General features: G+C 33.8%; 1 protein-coding gene and 1 long non-coding RNA gene across 5 annotated transcripts in view; one reads left to right on the top strand and one right to left on the bottom strand.

The window, feature by feature from the left end:
- LRRC9 (leucine rich repeat containing 9) overlaps positions 1-764 on the top strand; it is a 109,396-nt gene extending 108,632 nt beyond the window's left edge. Inside the window, exon 33 of the mRNA XM_059373323.1 lies at positions 725-764. Coding sequence (XP_059229306.1) covers positions 725-764 — 40 coding nt within the window. The remainder of the gene's footprint in view (positions 1-724) is intronic.
- LOC132000002 (uncharacterized) overlaps positions 1-21,145 on the bottom strand; it is a 131,259-nt gene that overhangs the window by 105,068 nt on the left and 5,046 nt on the right. For 3 of the 4 annotated variants that reach the window (XR_009399151.1, XR_009399150.1, XR_009399149.1), the window contains exon 2: positions 14,271-14,348. The exons of the other annotated variant lie outside the window; for it this stretch is intronic. This is a non-coding gene — a long non-coding RNA (uncharacterized LOC132000002). The remainder of the gene's footprint in view (positions 1-14,270; positions 14,349-21,145) is intronic. 4 annotated transcript variants of the gene reach the window in all.

Consider the following 21,145-nt stretch of genomic DNA (forward strand, 5'->3'; position numbering starts at 1 on the left):
TGCTAGTCATGTATAAAAATGGGAAATACTGTTATATATTTGTTATTTATTTACTGAGAGCTGGAAAAAACTGTCAGATAGCATAAGGCTGCTTCTTCCACATTCACCAAACTTTCCCAAAGTCCTGTGTAGAAATGGCTGTCAAGGTAGAATAGTTCTTATCTAATGCTTATATGAGGGAACACTGAAATAAACACATAATTTCACTCTCCCAAGTCCCTTCTCATTAAATATGCAAAGCAGTTCACTTATATATTTTTTTCTTTTTTTTTATTTCACTTATATTTTGAACAACAGATATATTCAATTCTGAAAGCACAAAGACTAAGAATTTTGTAAATTCTTCAAGCCTCTCTTCTGGACTGGACCCAAGCCCTAGAGGCCAACTCAGTGCATAAGAACCTGTTACTTCTCATTAAGAATCCAGTCTGTTGCTCAACAGCTGTCCACCTAGATTTCCAGTTACTACCTGTCTCCCGGCTGTTTTGTAGCCAAGGTCCAATTTATCAACACATCTAGTGTAGACCTGCTGACTTCCCTGCTAAGTCTTCAGGATAACCTGGTTTTTAGATGTCCAAGAATAGGGTTATTCTCTAGTTACTGTCTTTTTGAAATTGAACACATATAAAATACAGAAATTTACTGCAGAATTACCTTAAATTAGCTGATCCATTAAGAAGATAAGTCATAATTATTTGACTCATAAATATTTTATTTCTGACAGAATTCCTGGCAGCCACTTTCCCAGATCAAATCGAATGTAACTGCCTAGAGAAATGAATATACGCACCAAGAAACCTATTTCTGTTTAGCAGTTGTACAAAAACTAGCAGGCAGTGTTAGTGAAAAAAATACCAAAGACAATCATGTTACTTATTTTACTGAAGCACTTCAGTTCCATATGAAGATAATCTCTATCACCCTGGTTGAATTTTATTTAATATCACCTCTCTTAAACTTTCATTATGGTTATCTTACTTATTCATTTGAACTTCTGTATTAGAAAAACCATGAACCATTATATCATATAATTTGAAAAGATAGAAGTGACATAAAACAAAGTCCAGAGAATCAAATATTTAATCCTGGTATTGGAAGCATTTAGTTACAAAATCTAATTAATGGCCTGTCATGTGAAGACACTAAGAAAAGGTAATTCTAGTAAATAAGCATATCTTATTTGTTGAATATTTACTTATTTGGAGTTAACTAAAACTAAAACTAAAGCATGCATTTCTTATCAAACACAACTATTACTAAAGCAAGTTGACCTTTGCTCATTGAACTACAAATTACTTTTTTAGGACTATTATTGGGCTTAAACCGGATCTGCCCTCTTGTTTAGCAATGCAAATTATGGGCATCAGTAGTACTTCCTAAAGGTGGCTAACTGTCAGTGCAACCAGGCATTCATGCTCTAAGAATAAAAATGTACTATTTCAAATAAAAAATTTGTTAACTATACCCATATTAATATGATTTTATAAACAATTTTAAGCTAAAAAGAACACATGTTCAAATTGAGTGGACATGTGTAAATTTGAAACCTTTAATTGTATTTCACTGGAATAATTTTTCTAAAATATTATGCTGTATAGTCGTAGGACAGATCACAAATAAATCAAACATGGTTTTGAATTTCATTGTTTTATTAAATACAGTGCTTTAAATTAATGACTAACTTGCCAACCATATTTTAATAAAAGTGGACTCTGATTCATGAGCCCATTTTCCAAGTATTTGTTCTACATTGCATGTAGTTTTCATACTATTTTAGATGTTCCTTATATGAAAATAAAGTTTTACTAAAATATTTGTGTTTTATAATGTATCTGGAAATAGACTTAAAGATGTTTTGGAAACTAATTCCACTGTGTATGCAACAAATTGTATCTTTTTTTCTTTAAATGCTATATGTTTGTGATGTAATCATGTAATATTTAAAATTTCAAACCTAATACAGATTGATTTTATACTTCTTAATGTGTGGTTTTTAAACAACTATTACTCTTAGGTGAAAATAAGATCCTTTATTTAAAAAAAAAACTATGCAGTTCTTAAGATGTCCAGAAGATGTCTTTGTTGCCCTTTAGTTTTGACAACTGCTTTCCTCACAGTGCCCTGATGAGTGTCTGCTCTTCTCTATTAGTAACTCGGTATTACCGACTTTTTTTCTTAGATGATTTTGTGTAAATTAAACACTGAATATCTGTTGCTTTTGTAATGACAGTTGTCTTTTTAAAATAATAAACTGGATGGGAAAAATAAGTATAATTGGCTTTCACTAGAGAAAAGGAATTTTCATGAATTAGAAAAGTATAAAGCAGGAAAAACATTAAGTCACTATTCAGCATCCACTTAACATTCAGCATATTTTCTTGCAGCCATTTTTCCTATGTATTTGTTATATATTTGAGATTTATCATTTGATTTTTATGTACTATGTATTGTTAAATTCTGAGATATCTTACTATTTCTATTATATATATATATATATATATATATATATATATAAAGATTTTATTTATTTATTTGACAGAGATCACAAGTAGGCAGAGAGGCAGGCAGAGAGAGGGGGAAACAGGCTCCCTGCTGAGCAGAGAGCCCAATGTGGGGCTCAATCCCAGGACCCTGGGATCATGATCTGAACCGAAGACAGAGGCTTTAACCCACCGAGCCACCCAGGCACCCCTCTATTATATATTCTTAATTACATCTGAATTTCTTGTTAAAAGTAAATTTATAATACACATTTTTTTTTTTTAAGAGGGGAAAGGAGAGGAGGGGCAGAGAGAGAATCTTAAGCAGGCTTCATGCTTAGCTTGGAACCCCATGTGGGGACTCAATCTCACAGTCCTGAGATCATGACCTGAACCAAAATCAAGGGTCAGATGCTTAACTGACTGAGTCACCCAGGTGCCCCAGTAATACATAATTTGATAATAACACTAAAAATAATACAAATTTGTACCTAGACATTGCTAGGTACTATATAGAAAATAGACATAGATCTGGTCTTTAGAACATTTTAATATAAATATGTGATAAATAATTTCATATAAAGCAATGAGGGGGATGATTACTAACATAATTTACACAGTTCTCAATTTTTTTCTGCCATGAGAGCAAATGTCAATGACATGATAAACAACACACTCCATTCCCCTAAGAATGCCTAGATGGGTTAAGCCATTGGTTATGTGCAGTTCATAAAGCAATAGCTATAACTTCATTTCTTTCCTGTTCAACAAAACAACTATTACTCTTAGGTGAAAATGAGATCTTTTGTTTAAAAGGACTGAACTGAACATGTAATTGGACATGAGGAGTGACTTTAGATCTGCCCTAAATTATTCAATTAAATGATTCACAAACAGAGGAATTTCATAGTTACAAATTATTTGTAACATACTTCACAACAGATTATGACAAAACAGGAAGTAGTACTTTAAATTTACAAACCACTAGCCCATATTTTACATGGTTTATCTTAATAACCCACTCTATGAAGTAGATATGACATATACTGTCTCCATTTATAGATAAAGAAACTTGCTTAAGGAAAAGATATACCAAACCCTGGATTTTTTCCAACTCTGAATCATTACTTTTTCAATTTCTACAAGTGAATTGACATTTGACTATTACTAATGTGCTGTGTAATCAGCTCTTGTAGCGCCCTAATGTATGTAAAAACTGTAAACTATTTATTCATTCTCTTCCAATGTATTTAGCTTAGGGAAAATGCATAATTTCTACAGTAAAATTAGTTCTTTGCTCCTAGCAAATGTCTTGATAGATTTATTTTATGTGCAGTCATATGCATGAATATATAACTTGTTTTAAATTAAAAACAATTCCACAAACAACTTGGAAAGCTAAAAATTAGGACACTTTATAGATTAGGAGCCTAGAATGCTGAACTGAATATAGATGATATCAAAGTGATCTTCTGATATCTATATATGAATGATTATAATAATTATTCAATAATAATTTCATTATTTACTTCTATTTTTATAGTTCTACACTTCTCTGATTAATGGCACAAAATTAACTATGGTTGTAAACATATTTTTGCTTAGTGTGTACCTTGTGTATATGTTTGCAGGCACCCATGGCCAGTTTTAAAATAATCCTTATATTTAAGTAAAACGCCATTTCACTATTTATTCATATCTTTCATACATTATGAGAAGTGTTTGTTTTAAAACATTAGATCTTATTGTTAGACATGCTTTAGACTCTAGCTTCAATTAAATGTTACTTACATAAAAAGAAGTAAATTATTTATAGTTCTGTAAGAGTAGAAATAAGCACTTATGGCCAAGTTCTGTTGGTTTTTCAATGAATCTGATCAAATCAATCCTTTTTTATGAGATAGAAACTGGCTGGTTTTTTAGATTCCCCTGCTCTAATATGATTTTCTGGGTGAGCTCCAAGTGCCTGCCTGCTTTTCTTATTCATCTCTCTGCACTTGCCTTCATTATTGAAGTATTTTTTTAAGATTTTTATTATTTTTTAAAGTAATCTCTACACCCTTTGCGGGGCTCGAACTTACAACTCCAGGATCAAGGATCGCATGCTCTACCAACTAAACCAATCACGTGCCCCTATTGAATTATTTTTAAAGAAAAACTCATACAAATTACAATTTTAGTTCACAGTTGCCTTTAGGAACTAGTAATTTAGCAGGAACACCAATAATTTTTTAGTAATATTTTACTTCTAGAAGTTTTTATTTTTATATTCATTTATGTTTTTATATACATAAAAATATTAATTATAATATTCTTTATGACTTTTTCTTTAATTGATGAATAAAAATGTTTTATAAGCTGGGTGCTTGGGTGGCTCAGTTGGGTAAGCATCTGACTCTTGGTTTTGGCTCAGGTCATGATCTCAGGGTTGTGAGATCAAGCCTGCCTCAGTCTCTGTGCTGGGTGTGGAGCCTGCTTAACATTCTCCCTCCTCTTCTCCCTCTGCCCCCCCCTTCTCCCTCCCTCTTTTAAAAAAAAAGAAGTTTTGCAAACTACTGAAAAGACATTTCTCAAACTAAATATGTTCATTTTTTAATCTTAAAATATTGTTTTGGTGAGGATTTTTCCTTACAACTAAGATAAAATGAATGATTTTATAGTCAAAACACAAAATGCTGTAACCTGAAAATATAATATTCAAAGGAACTCAGAAGTGAAGTAGCTTTTGGAAGTGGTAATTATCTGAAATCAAATTATTGATCATATATGTTTTATTTATTAGGGCTTTTCTTAACTGTATAGCCTCTTAAGGATATCAAAAGCCAATTCATCAACATCATCATTTTCCATATAAAACACATGTGATTCTGAAATGCTAAGTTTAAATTTTAAATTAAAATATATTTCTTATATTGTATCATTAAAAATAAAAGTATTCCTTAGGCTCTGAATAAAATTCAAATTAACTTACAAATGTTTAAATATATTTCATACCAGAAGAGTTACATTAGTTAAACATTACAAAGAGGAAAAAGGGTTACTTACTATTTTTGTAAACTCTTTTTGGTTACATTTATTTTTAAATAAAAATATCTGTGGGGCGCCTGGGTAGCTCAGTGGGTTAAGCTGCTGCCTTCGGCTCAGGTCATGATCTCAGGGTCCTGGGATCGAGTCCCGCATCGGGCTCTCTGCTCAGCAGGGAGCCTGCTTCCCTCTCTCTCTCTCTGCCTGCCTCTCCGTCTACTTGTGATTTCTCTCTGTCAAATAAATAAATAAAAATATCTGTATTTTAAATAGAAAAAAATAAGATCAAGTGGTTTTAAAGCTGTAGATTTTATCATGGACCTGCATGTTTTACATCTTGCTTACTACTGTAAAACTTTTTTTTCCAAAAAACGTTTTAGATAATTTAGTCGTTTGGCTTTACCATTTGTTTCATCTTTACTTATAACATAATGCCTCCCCTCCCATCTCTCCCGTCCCCAAAATGTTTCGCAAGTATGTTTCTCAAAGAACAACCAAAAGAGGCTAATCTGTAAAAAATATCAATAACATTTTTAAGTTTCCAATTATTTCTTATTTCTTCACATTAGTTTGGCTGAGAATGGGTATTTACAAACACTGGTAGCCTACTTTCTTATGTTCTTTCACTTTTTTATGAAGTGCTTTAAAAGAGTTCAATCAACCTTAATGGTAATAGTTAAGGAAATAGAATAGGGAGAAGTCAATTTGAGCTCCTAGATGAACAAGTGTCTTGAGAAAGAATAGGCATAAATGGGTTTAGAAAGCAGAGAGAGTAGGAAGTAAAATGCAGTGAGCAGAGCACTCAGAGAAGCCAGATACAATGGAAAGAGTAAAATACTGCAGAGCTTTTTAAGCTACATACAATTGGAACAATGGACTTGATCCAGCCATCTATGTTAAACTGTTAAAAGGTGAAAAGGAAGCTGGAATTCTATGAAGAGTGTTGAGGAACAGTAGAATGAAGAGCTTTCAATCTAAAGAGAATGAATGCAATCATTCAATAGGATGGAGATGAAGTCAAAATTGGCATATTTCCCTGGTTAATTGACCTTGTGAAGGACTCTGTTCAGCTGTAGGTATGAAGCCATTATTGGCAACAAAATAGTCTTTAAATTGCCACCTTTGGAGTTTTTAAGCAACAATACAGTGTACATCTCTGAATTTCATACATACATACCATATACAGATAAATATGCAAGTAGAAATACAACACATAGGTCTCATATAATTGTAAGAATTTACTGTTATAATCTACAGAAATCAGTACACTATATATGTCAAACTTCCCATTCTTCAAGAACAAAAAAGGTTAATTTAGAGTCAGTGGCAAAGATGAAAGTGTACAATTATAAAACCTTAAAAAAGAAAATTAATCTAAAATGACACATATAACTCATAGAATAGAATACTGTGGCATGACTGAATGGCTTAATTTTTTTTAATTAGCTGGCAGTCAATCAGAAGAGATTTTTTTCACATTTTGGGAAAGCTTTTATTGAATGCAATGATACACTTCCCTGGGGGGGGGGGGTGATACACTTCTCCGCTTTAGTAACTAGAATAAATAAAATTTTATTTTCCATGATTTATAGTGCCTCAGGGTTATAGTTGTGCATGATTTACAATTTTATAGAAATATACCTGAAGAAAGTATATAGAATGTGTGCTGTAATGTTTTGAATGAAGGTATATCTAGGGAAACACATCTAAAACGTTTATAAATAGAAGCTGAGTAAGACTGAAGTACGAACATTTATTAATGTTAACAGGTTGGGCTATTAACTTTCAAAAAGAATGAGAACGTTAGCCATTTTAATCATCATCCTTTTTTCTGTTATTAAATGCTTTAAATATTCTCTTTAGACTTAGTATTAACTGACAAATATTGACAGTATCAAGGATTTAAACAAGAGCTACAACAGACTTCAGCAACAGTGAAGATTTCCTAGTATCACAGAACTGTTTCAATATAATGCTAATTCCAGCGTTTGTTTGTTTTTTTTTCAGTGCATTCTAAGAAAATAAGAGGAGAAATATGTACTTATAACATGAATATTTCAGTTAACTTCAACATTTAGAAAAGAAATAATCAAAAACAGTTATTAAGGATAATAAAAGCCAAACTTAATTTTTAAAGAGCTTTATTCTCATGGGGGAAACAAAAAATGAAAAAAATTAGTTTTTGCTGGAAAACACTTTTCTAACTCAAAAAGCAGTTGTTTTAATATTAGATCCTGCATACTTTTTGATTACTTTCAATTATATTCAAGAGATCAAAAAAGAATACTATTTTGAGGCTAGATGAGGAAAATCAAGTGAAAACAAAGCAGAATATTGGTAAGTAAGTAATTTTATTCAGGGATGCCTGGGTGGCTCAGTTGGTTAAGCAGCTGCCTTCGGCTCAGGTCCTGATCCTGGCGTCCTGGGATCGAGTCCCACATTGGGCTCCTTGCTCGGCAGGGAGCCTGCTTCTCCCTCTGCCTCTGCCTGCCATTCTGTCTGCCTGTGCTCACTCTCTCTCCCTCTCTCTCTCTGACAAATAAATAAAATCTTAAAAAAAAAATAAAGTAATTTTATTCATATTTGGTTATAAATAAGTTTACCTCCCTTACTGGATCTTAAACATTTAAGTTATTTTACGTTGAAATCAGTTATTAATACATATACTGTTTTGTTTCCCACTGAATTTTATAATTTTATTTATTATATTTATCATGAATCTTTCCATGATATTTGGAGGGAAAAGAACAAAAACAATTAGCTGATGGTATAAGATTATAAAAATATATTAAAAATTTATGGACTTGTAAGTTTTTAAAAAATTGATACTATTCCTTTGATATATATCACTTTTTCATCTGTATGTGTGATCAAGCTTACCATAGCTAACTGGCCTATATATTGTTATTTTTTAAAGGTTTTAATTTATTTATCTGAAAAAGAGAGAGCATGTGCACACAAGTAGGGGGGTAGGTAGAGGCAGAGGGAGAAGGAGAAGCAGACTCTCCACTGAGGAGGAAGCTCAAAATGGTACCTGATCCCTGGACCCCAAGATCATGACTAGTGACAAAGGCAGATGCTTAACCAACTGAGCCTTCCAGGCACCCCTCAATGGTATATATATTAAAGAGGTAAGCACGTGAATAATGTTTTGGTAGAGAATAGAGGATACACAAGGAACAAAAAGAATTACATAAATCAAAGAGCTTACCTCCCACATAGAAGATTGCTTCTATTTCATGACATTATACCCCTAATGATCTTTTACACTTATAAAAGAAGTATACCTCACCATCTGGGAGACCCAAAACTCAATTATATACCATTATCAAATCTTCAATATCAGTAGAACAAAGAAAGCAGTATCAGAGCCAACCCCACAAGCTATGAAATTATTTCCCCTAGGAATTATAAATGTAGAAGACTTCAGGGACCTGCCACATAACCTAAATGAAAGAGACCAGATATAAGAAAAATGAACAGCCAGAAATATAATCAACTGCATTTTTACTGAAATAAAATGTGTTAGTTTCCATTTGCCCTTCCAGATCTACTCTACATCTTTTTCTTGCTTTGTCACTCTAGAGAATGACTCATGGACAACGTCAACCAGGGTTCTTTGTCTATCTGGAAGTTGGGTTTAGCCAATGGAAGAACTGGTAGTCTATCAAAGAGAGGGAGAAGAATAAAATTTAGGGTTTAGTAGTAACTGTATTCCTTTACAAGGGCCCCAGCTCCACTTCGGCTCTCCTAAAACTCTCTGGATTCAAGCAAGCTCCCTCCTTTTACACTTCAGGCCTTAGATTGTTGCAAATTTGTAATGCATCACCAATGCCGATCTTCTATAATTCATTACTCATCTGGTTTGGAACTGACACCCGACACCTTTTTTTTTTCTACAGCAAGATGTTAATGTGAGGTTGGAGTTGTGATTACAGTATGAAATTCAGACTTCAATTCTGGGAGCCATATTTTAATATTAGTCTTATGGCCAGAAAAAAGTGTTCACAAATACAAGAACTTTAATTATGGATAAAATCCTTCACAGTGGTTTTTACATATTAGTCTTGCAAAGTCTATAGAATTCTGGTATTCCAGTGTCACTTTATTTAATTTTTAATTCATTAATTCCACTTATAACTATTCATTCTCTTGATGGACATCTGGGTTCTTTCCATAGTTTGGCTATTGTAGACAAATGAACGGATAAAGAAGATGTGCTATATATATGAGATATATATATATCCAATGGAATATTACTCAGCAGTCAAAAAAAATGTCTTCCCATTTGCAACAACGTGGATGGAACTAGAGGGTATTACACTAGGTGAAATAAGTCATTCAGAGAAAGACCATTATCATATGATCTTACTCATATGTGGAATTTAAGAAACATAACAGGATCATAGGGGAAGAGATGAAAAATAAAACAAGACAAAATCAAAGAGGGAGACAAACCATAAGAGACTTTTTTTTTAAGATTTTATTTATTTATTTATTTGACAGAGATCACAAGTAGGCAGAGAGGCAGGCAGAGAGAGAGAGAGGGAAGCAGGCTCCCCGCTGAGCAGAGAGCCCAATGCGGGGCTCAATCCCAGGACCCTAAGATCATGACCTGAGCTGAAGGCAGAAGCTTTAACCCACTGAGCCACACAGGTGCTCCAAGAGACTCTTAATCATAGGAAACAAACTGAGGGTTGCTAGAGAGATGGCAGGTAGGGTATGGGGTAACTGGGTGATGGACATTAAGGAGGGCACGAGATATAATGAGCACAGGGTGTTATAGAAGACTGAAGAATCACTGAACCCTACTTCTGAAACTAATATATTATGTATTCATTGAATTTAAATAGAAAATTAATTTAAAAATAACTATTCATTATTATAGTATTAAAAAAACTAACTGCACAATTAGTTCATAAAGTGTGAAATCATGTTAACATTGAAATCAAGTCTTTAACTCCATATATTTATAAGCGTCATACAGGCGATCACTTGCTTTTCTGGAAATTAACTTCAGCCTAGGTAAGGGGGCCAGACTACTCCTTGTCAAACCTGCAAAGATAAAATTTCTCTAGGATTGAGTAACTCAACTCCATGCTTCAGAATTTTTCCGTTTCCTTTATTGTCAGCTAGTATTTAAAGTTTGTGGTTAGGTCCTTCTCTGTGGTTGTTGATGGAGATTTTTTTATTGTTTCTGTCGTTGTAGTTGTTATTTTGTTAGAAATTGGGGACAGTGATTCATTCACCTATTTTAATCTAGAAGTTCTTACATGAAGGTTTTCATGTCTTTCCTAAACACTCAAAAGTAATTCATGTATGAGTTTAGTGTCTAAAATGCTGAGTAAAGCTACATTAATCTAAAGAGAACCTAGTGTATTAAAGATTGGTTTTTATCAATGTTAGTAGAAATAAAATGAGTTTGATTAGTAAATTCAAAAAGTATATACATAGAAACTTTGAGAAAAGTTAGGTAAAAATGGGAAACACCCAACAGAAGCAAAGAATGTTTTGCAGTTTTTCAACCCAAGGAGTCAGAAAGCTGATACGACCTACTATGGATTAAGGTTTTGGTAAAGCCTCATGACTACTTTTGGTTGTCCTGGCAATAGGAGCTCTACCATATGAAAGTGATATTATAATGAAAACAAAATCAACCAAACTCATGCACATGAATACATGAGAATTATAGGCAAAATAACTTATGGTCTGGCTAGCTCTATCTTGGGAAAATGTCTGAGGATGTTAAATTTGAGAGCGTTTGTGCTCTATATAATCAGATAATGTAATCAAGTGTGATGTATCCATAGTAACTTATCCTTTGTACTTAGGGCAGTCACAACCTGGAAGGTTTTTACATTGAGAAAATGAAGGAGCTTATTATCTTCCTGTCAAGTATGAGATGGCTAGGGATTTAGGGAGTTCTAGCTCTTTGTTGTTTACATAGCTTTCCCCATCCTTTGCTGTGGACCCAGGTTTATTCTGCACAAAGAGAAAAGTGGGATTAAAACTAAGAGTCAGGGGCACCTGGGTGGCTCAGTGGGTTGAGCCTCTGCCTTCGGCTGGAGTCATGATCTCACGGTCCTGGGATCCAACCCTGCATGGGGCTCTCTGCTCCACAGGGAGCCTGCTCCCTGCCCCTGCCCCACCTTCTGCCTGCCTCTCTGCCTACTTGTGATCTCTCTCCCTCTCTCTCTTTCTCTCTCTGTCAAATAAATAAATCTTTTTAAAAAACCCATCAAAACAAAACTAAGAGTCAACACAGAAGTTCCTTACTCCCATCAAGAATCATACTGACCCCACAAATAAATAGCGATAACTGGATTGTACACCTGTGCTCTTCTCTGCAGAAGTAAATAATTTAACATTTACAGTTTTTCCTGTAACTTTCAAAAACATCTCTGCCATTTCTTTAACTTACTGATGAAAAGAATTTCTAATCAGGTTCACATTTACAAATCTTTGTTACTAATCAGGGTACAGAATTTTCTCCTGCACTCAATGGACTGTGTAGCAAAAGAAGAAATCTATTCAGTCTTTATCCCTGATTTCTGACACAAAGCTCCTAAAAACCTTGGAATTTTCCGAGTGATGAGTATCTTTTGTCATTCATAAGGAATCCTCTAAGGAACACCTGAGTTTATGCTAATGAGGTGACAAAGGGTGGGGCTATAGATAGCATCATATGGATCTGGTTACCAGAAAGACCCACTAATTAAAGGGTTAGAACTTTCAGCCCCACTCATGACCTTTGTGAAGGGAAAGTGGGGGAGAAGCTAGAGATTAAAGATTTGTAACAACTCTTCATAATAGGACCAGGAAAAGGACATGAATGGGGAAACTGGTGAAATCTGTTAAGTTCCGTAGATTAGTTAACAGTATTTATCAATGTGAATAGCTCACAAAATAAGAAGGCTGGAAAACCAGGCTCTTAGAATGAGCTCCATGGAAAGCTGAGTGGTCACAATCATAGGCAATGTCATGACACAAGAATAATTTAATTAGGGTACTGCTGCCTTGTTGCTGCATGAGTGCTCCTGGACACTATTCTAACTATTTCTGCTTCTTTGCTTTCCATGATTACATTAAAAGCCCCAGGAACATGGCCAAACTTACACTGCCTGCCAAAACCTGAGTTTTAAGAGTTTAAAACAAGCATCAGTATTTTTCAGCTTTCCAGGTGGGATCCTGCTTTCCCACTAAGGCTGCCACAAAAGCAAACAAAAGAAAAGGATTTAAATTGGGGGCAACCAAAAGCAATAAATATGCAGTATGTGAAATGATTTAAACCATTTTAATGGAGTTGAACAGGAACACTGATATTTAGAATTTTTTGAAGAGCTTCACTATAAAGTGGGTATAGTAAACTATGGGAGCTGTTCTTTTTGTCTGCCCAGATTTTTTTTTTACCTTGTTTCTTCAGATTCCTTTAGGAAACTGCTTTTCAATTCTATGTTAGTGTTGGGGCTGCCGCTGGTAGGGGTAGGCCCCTCGGACCTGAAATTGAGATATGGACATTACGAGAGTGATTTATTTCTTCCACCGCAATTGCTCAGCTGGTTAGGTCCTTTGGAAGTCTCTGAAGCATTTGTCTGCCACCAAAAAAGAATCTATTTGAAGAATAAATCAATACAAACCAAGAGTGGAGAAAGTCCTGACAGTGGTCTTTGAGCCTCTGGATGCAGTCTTAAGATCTGCCCTTGGACCTCCCAGTTACATAAGCTAATAAATCTTTCAGGGAATTCAATTGTGGCATTTGCAACTAAAAGTTTTCTGACATAGTGCAATGCACAAGATGTAGAAGATAATATCCTTTCTGTTTTGAGTTCTACAATTAAATAGGAACAAAGAAATACATTCCCCCACTTCCCACAGTAGGGGTAGGAAGGATATTTGGTCATCAATTCATATAAAAGATAGTTTTAAAAGTAAAGAAAATGCAACTTAGGATGGAAGGAACTAGGGTCTAGGAAAAGAAAAGCTGTAAAGTTAATTGCTTGAGAAAGTCAAAAGCAGGAGTAAAAGATAGAGATTAAAGCTATACCATAGGAAATTCATGTTTGATATAAGACTTTTCTTTTTTTTTTTTTTTTTTTTTTTTTTAGGATTTTTCTCTTAAGTTTATTTTTTTTTTTCCTTATTTAATAAACATATATTTTTATCCCCAGGGGTACAGGTCTGTGAATCACCAGGTTTACACACTTCACAGCACTCACCAAATTGATATAAGACTTTTCTTAATAGGAAAGAAATAATTGAATATTTCATAAGGTTATTTTTTTTTTAAGATTACAATCTGGCTTGCCTGAGGTGGGATACAACTTAAATAATGTTATAATAAAAGTCAAAGGATCCACTACAGTAAGATTTATCATTATCTATAAAATCCTAACTTCTATGGACCTCTGGTTTCTCACCTCTTAACACAAGCATCTCTTTTCATCTCTAAAATTGTGATTGAACATTAAATTAGTCTGACAATTACTCTTTGTTACTACCAACATACATGAGCTTAGAAAAGCATGAAGAGCAAGCAGAACAAATTTCAAAACATAAATTTGAACATAATACAATATAATTTGGTGATACTCAAAATTATTTTTCCAACTGGCACAAAAACACATAGCTTAATGGAACAGAACCCTCTTAAAATGTTGGTGGGAATGCAAGCTGGAGCAGTCACTCTGGAAAAGAGTACGAAGCTTCCTCCAGAAGTTAAAAATAGTGCTACCCTATGACCCAGCAATTGCACCACTGGGTACTTACCTCAAAGATACAAACGTAGTGCTCTGAAGGGGCACCTGCTCCCCGATGTTTATAGCACCAATGTCCACAATAGCCAAACTGTGGAAAGAACCCAGATGTCTATCGACAAATGAATGGATAAAGAAAATGTCACACACACACACACACACACACACACACACACACACACACTGGAATACCACTCTGCTATCAAAAACATGAAATCTTGCCATTTACAACAATATGGATGGAACTAGAGAGTATTATGTTAAGCAAAATAAGTCAATTAGAGAAAGAATTACCTCACTCATGTGCGGAATTTAAATAACAAAACAGGATCACTGGGAAAGGGAGGGAAAAATAATACAAAATCAGAGAGGGAGACAAATTGTAGGAGAGCCTGGTGATGGGGATTAAGGAGGGCACATATTGCATGGAGCACTGGGTGTCATACATAAACAATGAATCTTGGAACACTACATCAAAAACTAATGATGTACTGTATGGTGAAATAATTTTTAAAAAATCATAGGAAACAAACGGTTGCTGGAGAGGAGAGGGTGGGGTGATGGGTAACTGGGTGACAGATATCAAGGAGGACATGTGATGTAATGAGCACTGGGTATTATATAAGACTGATGAATCACTGATTTCTCCCTCTGAAACTAGTAATACATTATATGTTAATTAATTGAATTTAAATAAAAGAATAAAATAAAATATTCTTTTCCTAACTGCTTCATATATTTCATTTTTTTATGGTACTGTATTTTTAAATCTATTGACTAGCCCTCTTTTCAACTTCTGATGCACATCTAGAAATTCATCCATAGCTTCAACCACTTAAAAAAAATTTTTTTTGTAGTAAGATATACAAAACATAAAATTTACCATTATTACCTTTGTTTTTTCAAATATGGTGGAACACACATGAAATTTACCATCTGAATCATTTTTAATTGTACAGATGAATGGCATTAGTCACATTCACAGTGTTGTGTTACCATCACCCCCACCTATCTCTAGATCTCTTTGCACCTTGCAAAACCAATACTCTGTACTCATTAAACAATAACTCCCTATTCCCCCTTCTCTAAGCCCCTTGCAACCGCCATTTTATTTTCTGTCTCTATGAATTTGATTACACTCATATAAATGGAACCATACAGTATTTGCTTTCTTGTGAATGGTTTGTTTCACTTAGCATTATGTCTTCAAAGTCCATCCATGCCATAGCATGTATCAGAATTTCCTTCCAAGGCTGAATAATATTCCAAGGTATGTACATACCACAATTTGCTTATCCATTCATTCATCAATGGACAGTTGGTTTCCTGCCACCTTTTATGGAATAATGCTGCTATTATGAATAATGCTGCTATGAACACTAATGTAAAAATATGCCTTCAAGTCCCTGCTTTCACTTCTTTGGGGTATATCTAGAAATAGAATTTCTGAATTATATAGTAATTCTATGTTTAATTTTTTGAGGAGACACTATCCATTTTTCACAGCAGCTGTACCATTTTATAGTCCCACAGGCAATGCCCAGGAGTTCAACTGAGAACTACTTTTATACATTAAAATGTTTTATTTTTCAATAAAATACATTTCAAAAACAAACACTGAAATGATCATCTAACCATGATAAAACAGCTATTATTTTCTAAAATCCAAAAGCTTTCTCATTTGTATATTTTTAATAGAACTGTAATACTTTATATAATTTTGGGGTTTTTTTTCTCCATTATACATCTAAGCATCTTCCATGACATTCCTACAAAGCCCCAATTTATCATTTTAATGTCTGTACTATATTCAGCCAAAGGGAAATATTATTGGTTTCTTAATCATTGAAACTTTGAACATTCAAGTTGCTTCCAATTTTACATCATTAGAAATATACAAATACATATGTTCATAAATTCTTTTTCTTTCTGTTGAATACTTTCCATAGGAAGGTATTAATGTTAAAAAGTTCATACAATTTTTAGAGTTATTGACAAATATCACTAAATTTATTTCCAAAGGGACCACAACAGTTTGTATTACCCTAGCAGTCTCACCACAGTGACCCATGACCATAGACCCAGGTCTATCACCTGGTAAACACACAATACAATTTTATGGATTGAATTCATGAATGGATAAATAAGAATGCCATTTTACTGAATCCTCACCATTCCTGAATCTTATTTTGTTTGCTAATTTATGATAGCCAGTGCTTTTTAGACTGGCTTAAACTATTTTAAAGCAATAAAAAATTTGGCCAGGAAATCAGAAGGTCCATTAAAAAATGAATCTTCTTGCTAGCATAAAGATCTTTCTTGGTATGTAAACATTTTCCTATTCATTGTCAGGTGTAATGTAATTTCACTCAATTATAACCTTTCATTCTAAACATAAAATAGGATTGTGGGGTCACTTTTCCTAACTTGCCATCTTTTGTGTTATTGGGTAGATACAACCTCTATTTAGCATTTACATATAAGCAAACAAAATAGTATCAGCCACTCTCAACTCATCGTAACCAAAATGTCATTAGCTCTAGGTTTTCTTTGTCTTATTTTGGCTTTTTGTCTGTGAATTTTCTAGCCATTAAACTGTGAGTTACTTGACATTAAGTAATGTTTCTTTTTCATCTTTGTACCTGCCAAACTGACAAAACTTTCCATGCTAGGAATCACCAAATATTTTTGGTATACATATTATGCTATATTTTTTCTGTTTGATCTAATTGAGAATAATTTTAAGGAACCATGATACAAATAAATTTTATACATATTATAAGGTACTCTCTTTATGTTAAAGTACTAGAATAAAATTATCAAATAAAAAGGAAGATTTAAACTATCCTGATATTCAGCATAGTATTCAATAGTTCTTCATGGGCTGTAAATTATAATGGGGCTGTTACAAAACTGTCAAATTCTTCCCAAAGCAATTTTCAAGTTAATCAGCATGGACAATCACTCTTTTCATTTCTGTGGCAATAAGAAAATTTTAAGCAATATCTTTTGATTGGAGTTGTCTTGAAAATTGCTTCATTGGAGGCCTTTATTTTAAAATGCAATAAGCCTGAAATATTAAATGTAATTTGTCATGTAGCCTAGAGAAAGAATGAAGCATTTGGTACATTTTTCCTAATTGTTTCTGATTGCTGCCTGGGTAGCTCCAGCACTTCTCCATCTTCAAAATCACCTTCCAGGGCTTCAACATCTTTGACCATTACTTTTAATCAAAGGGGCTAAACATAAAATAATTTGACTATTATGTAGCAGAAATCTTAACAATACTGGCTTTCACATTTTTATTTAATTGACTTTAAAGAGAGACCCCTCAGAAACTACATTGTTAATGAATTCTGATTAAGGTGACAAATTACCTAATGTTAATACTGACAGAAATCACTGTCCCAGTGGTCAGTACTGAAGTCAGCGGAATTGTTTTCCAATGATAATCATGTTTCGTGAAGGCCTGCTTAACAATAAATAAAGCTCATTCCTATGTTTAAAGTGTGATTATTTAGAAAACTTAGACACCTTATAAATTTGCATAAATTTCCTTCACACTCAGAGCACTATTTTCTTAAATTTCTGAATAATCTGAAGTTTTTCTTAAATATTTCTTAAATTTTCTTAAATATTTATTAAATAATCTGAAGTTCCCATGTCCATTTATCCAAGAAGGAAGAAATCACTGTTTGAATTAATGCTTTGACAAGGAGTGAGAAAAATATTGGTCCAATAAATAGAAATTATGAAAGCTGTACAAAGCATTGTTGAGGGTTCTCAGGTAGGACTGCTTTTGTTTCTTAACAGAATGAGTCCTTTTCTTTGGGAGGAGGTAGTAATGGATGGGTTATTAATGCTATAATTAAAGGGAGGGGAAATTAGCTTAGGGCCCTCCTTGTTCACATTCTCATAAGGCAAATATTATTCCCCATGTGCACCAGGAAAAAAAAGGAATAAAAATTCTTCCCAGAGGAATTGACTTCACATTCAGGTTAGTATTTTTAAGATGCACTATAGTTTTTTTTAAAAAATGTTGGGGGGAAAGGAACACAGATTCAAAAAGGATATCTTTATTTATAGAGTGTAATTTTTAGGTTTTCATAGTCCAGTGTTCTAGCTATCTGGGCATATCAATGATAGAGGATCAAGCTGCACAGGGACACTGAATTGTGGAATTCAAAGTGTATGCCTCTATACTAACTGGGCCATTCTAAATAAAAATATTTTCATTAGAATTTTTCAGCAGAGAACATAACTATATGTTGGTTTTTATTACATATGTTAGGCCCTATGTGCCCTTAAAAAAAAAGCTTGTCTCTAAAATTTTGTTATTGTTACCAAAAGAAAAAGTTATGAGGGAGAAGATTCACAGGGGAAAAAATCCATAATTTTATATAAAACCACAAAAATGATCCATTGTTTCTTTTAAGTTTTTATTTAAATTGCATTTAACATGCAGTGTAATATTTGTTTCAGGAGTAGAATTTAGTGATTTAACGCTTAGATACCCAGTGCTCATCACAAGTGCCCTCTTTAATCCCCATCACCTATTTAACCCATTCCCCCACTCACCTCCTCTGTTTGTTTCTTAACACATGGTTGCTTCCACAAGTTAATACATCTCTTTTTTGCCTGCTGATTTTTGTTGTTAAATACATTTTCTAATTCTGAAGTCTTTTAGGAGGAAATTTTCTATGTAAAAACATGAATCCAGTATTTGGCTTGAAATTCATACACAACAGAATTTTTATTCAGTAGGATTAATAATTACTCTAATATTCGTTTCTATACATTGGTTTTCATTTAAGCTATAAGCCTAAAAAGCAACTCTGGTAAAAAAAAAATTGTTTAATTACTGGAATAAGTTTTATTAAAAATGGTTGTACTTTATTTTTTTAGAGAGAGAGACAGTGGTGTGGGGAAGGGCAACAGGAGGGAGAGAGAGAGAATCTTAAGCAGGCCCCATGCCCAGCATGGAGACCAACATGGGGCTCCATCTCATGGCCCCGAGATCATGACCTGAGCTTAAATCAAGAGTTGGATGCTCAACTGACTGATTCACACAGGAGCCCCCCAAAATTGTTGTACTTTAAAATTACATGGCTGGGGGTGCTTGGCTGACTCAGTCAGTGGAGTGTGGGACTCTTGATCTTGGAGTTGTGAGATCAAGCCCCACACTGAGTGTAGAGATTACTTACATATAAAATCTTACAAAAAAAAATAAAATTATATTGCTAAAGACAAGCCATGTATGAAAATTTCTTCCATTAAAAAAAAGTAAATTTCCTCCATTAACATTTAGACATTGCTCATTCAAAAAAATAGGATTCCCATATATTTTATGTTATATATAGCATATATACATGTCTGTATAAATAACACTAAATGCATAAAATTTACATATATACCAAAAATTAAAATTTTATATGCAACATTGCAAAGAAATTCTAATCTTGAGAATGTATATATAAGTTCAGCAAAGGCTCTCACTTAGTATAAAATGAACTCACTTCAAGGATTCCTACAGGTATATCACTGGAGTAGTTCAGATTCTAAGCAATCTCTGATTAGAACATTATAATGTTATAACATTATAATTATAAATTATAACATTATAATTTCCAACTGTAATATAACATTTAAAAATAACAGCATTTCTCTCCCTATAAAAGCATCAATACTGTAATCTTTTACTCATAGAAACTAGCAACTATATCTTCCAATCATTTTCTGGATAAAGGTACTATTATAAAAGCAAAAATCCACTATGCCACCTTTCAAGTTATATAGTGGCTTGGTGGGATTTTGGGGGGCAGGGTGTAGAGATATTTTTGATTGTCAGTTTAATTTTGAGTATAATTTTATATTTGAAGATTATAAAAGTGATACAAACTTAAAAATACTTTAACAGCACAAAAGAGTAACATAAAAAGTAAAAGTATCCCTTCCCATCAAACCCTTCTAGAGGTTAACTTCTCTCATAGTTCCTTATGTATCCTTCAAAAATAAGCATATACAAAGCATGCTCATGCATACATCTAGATTTTAACATAAGATCATGTTAGGGTCCGTGATCAAAGGAGCAGACTGATACAAAGCGAAGGTCAAGCAAAGCTTTATTTCTCACCAAGCATCGAGAATCAAACTGACCATTCGGGGCTGCCTCTTACAGAGACAGCAAGTGACTCCTAGCCTCACAGACTAACTTTTATAGAGCAAAGGCCAGGTGGTTGGGCCTGGCCACACACAGGTGGCCAATGAGATTGCAACACACAGAGAAAGCTGCACAGTCATGCTAGGTCACACATGTGTGGCCAATTGAATTACAGTTCACTCCATTGTAGCTATTTGAACTAGCCTATCACCTTGGTCAGGACTGGCGCCCAAAAGGTGGGGCCCACACTCCTTGGTAGCTGGGGAGACAGTATACACACTCCACTGATTGGATGTCTCCACCTGGCCCCACTCATCTCTGAATTCGGGCTCTGATGTCTCCACCTGACCTGACCCACCCTTGTATTTGGGCTCTGTTATCAGGGACTGGTCGACCATATTTTACTGGTTTCCCAGACTTGCTTTTAAGTAAGTTCCCCTGGGGGGTGAGGGGCCGGGTCAGTTTAAGTTTTACTGCATAAACAACAAAACCACTGTTTAACCGAGATGAAATCACTCTGGCTAAATAGGCCCTTACAATCATACTATAACTTTTAAGTTATACAAATAGTAAATTTTAAATTTTTTACTTAAGTTAGACATGTTTGTATAGCAATACACGCAGATATACTTTATTTACCTTATTTAACTTGTTCTCTGTTGAAGAATGTTTTCTGTTTTGCTACATTGTAAATACATCTTTGTACAAATATCATTGCATACTTGAGA

The sequence above is a fragment of the Mustela nigripes genome, chromosome 13 (genome assembly GCF_022355385.1).
Source record: "Mustela nigripes isolate SB6536 chromosome 13, MUSNIG.SB6536, whole genome shotgun sequence".
Taxonomy (NCBI): domain Eukaryota; kingdom Metazoa; phylum Chordata; class Mammalia; order Carnivora; family Mustelidae; genus Mustela; species Mustela nigripes.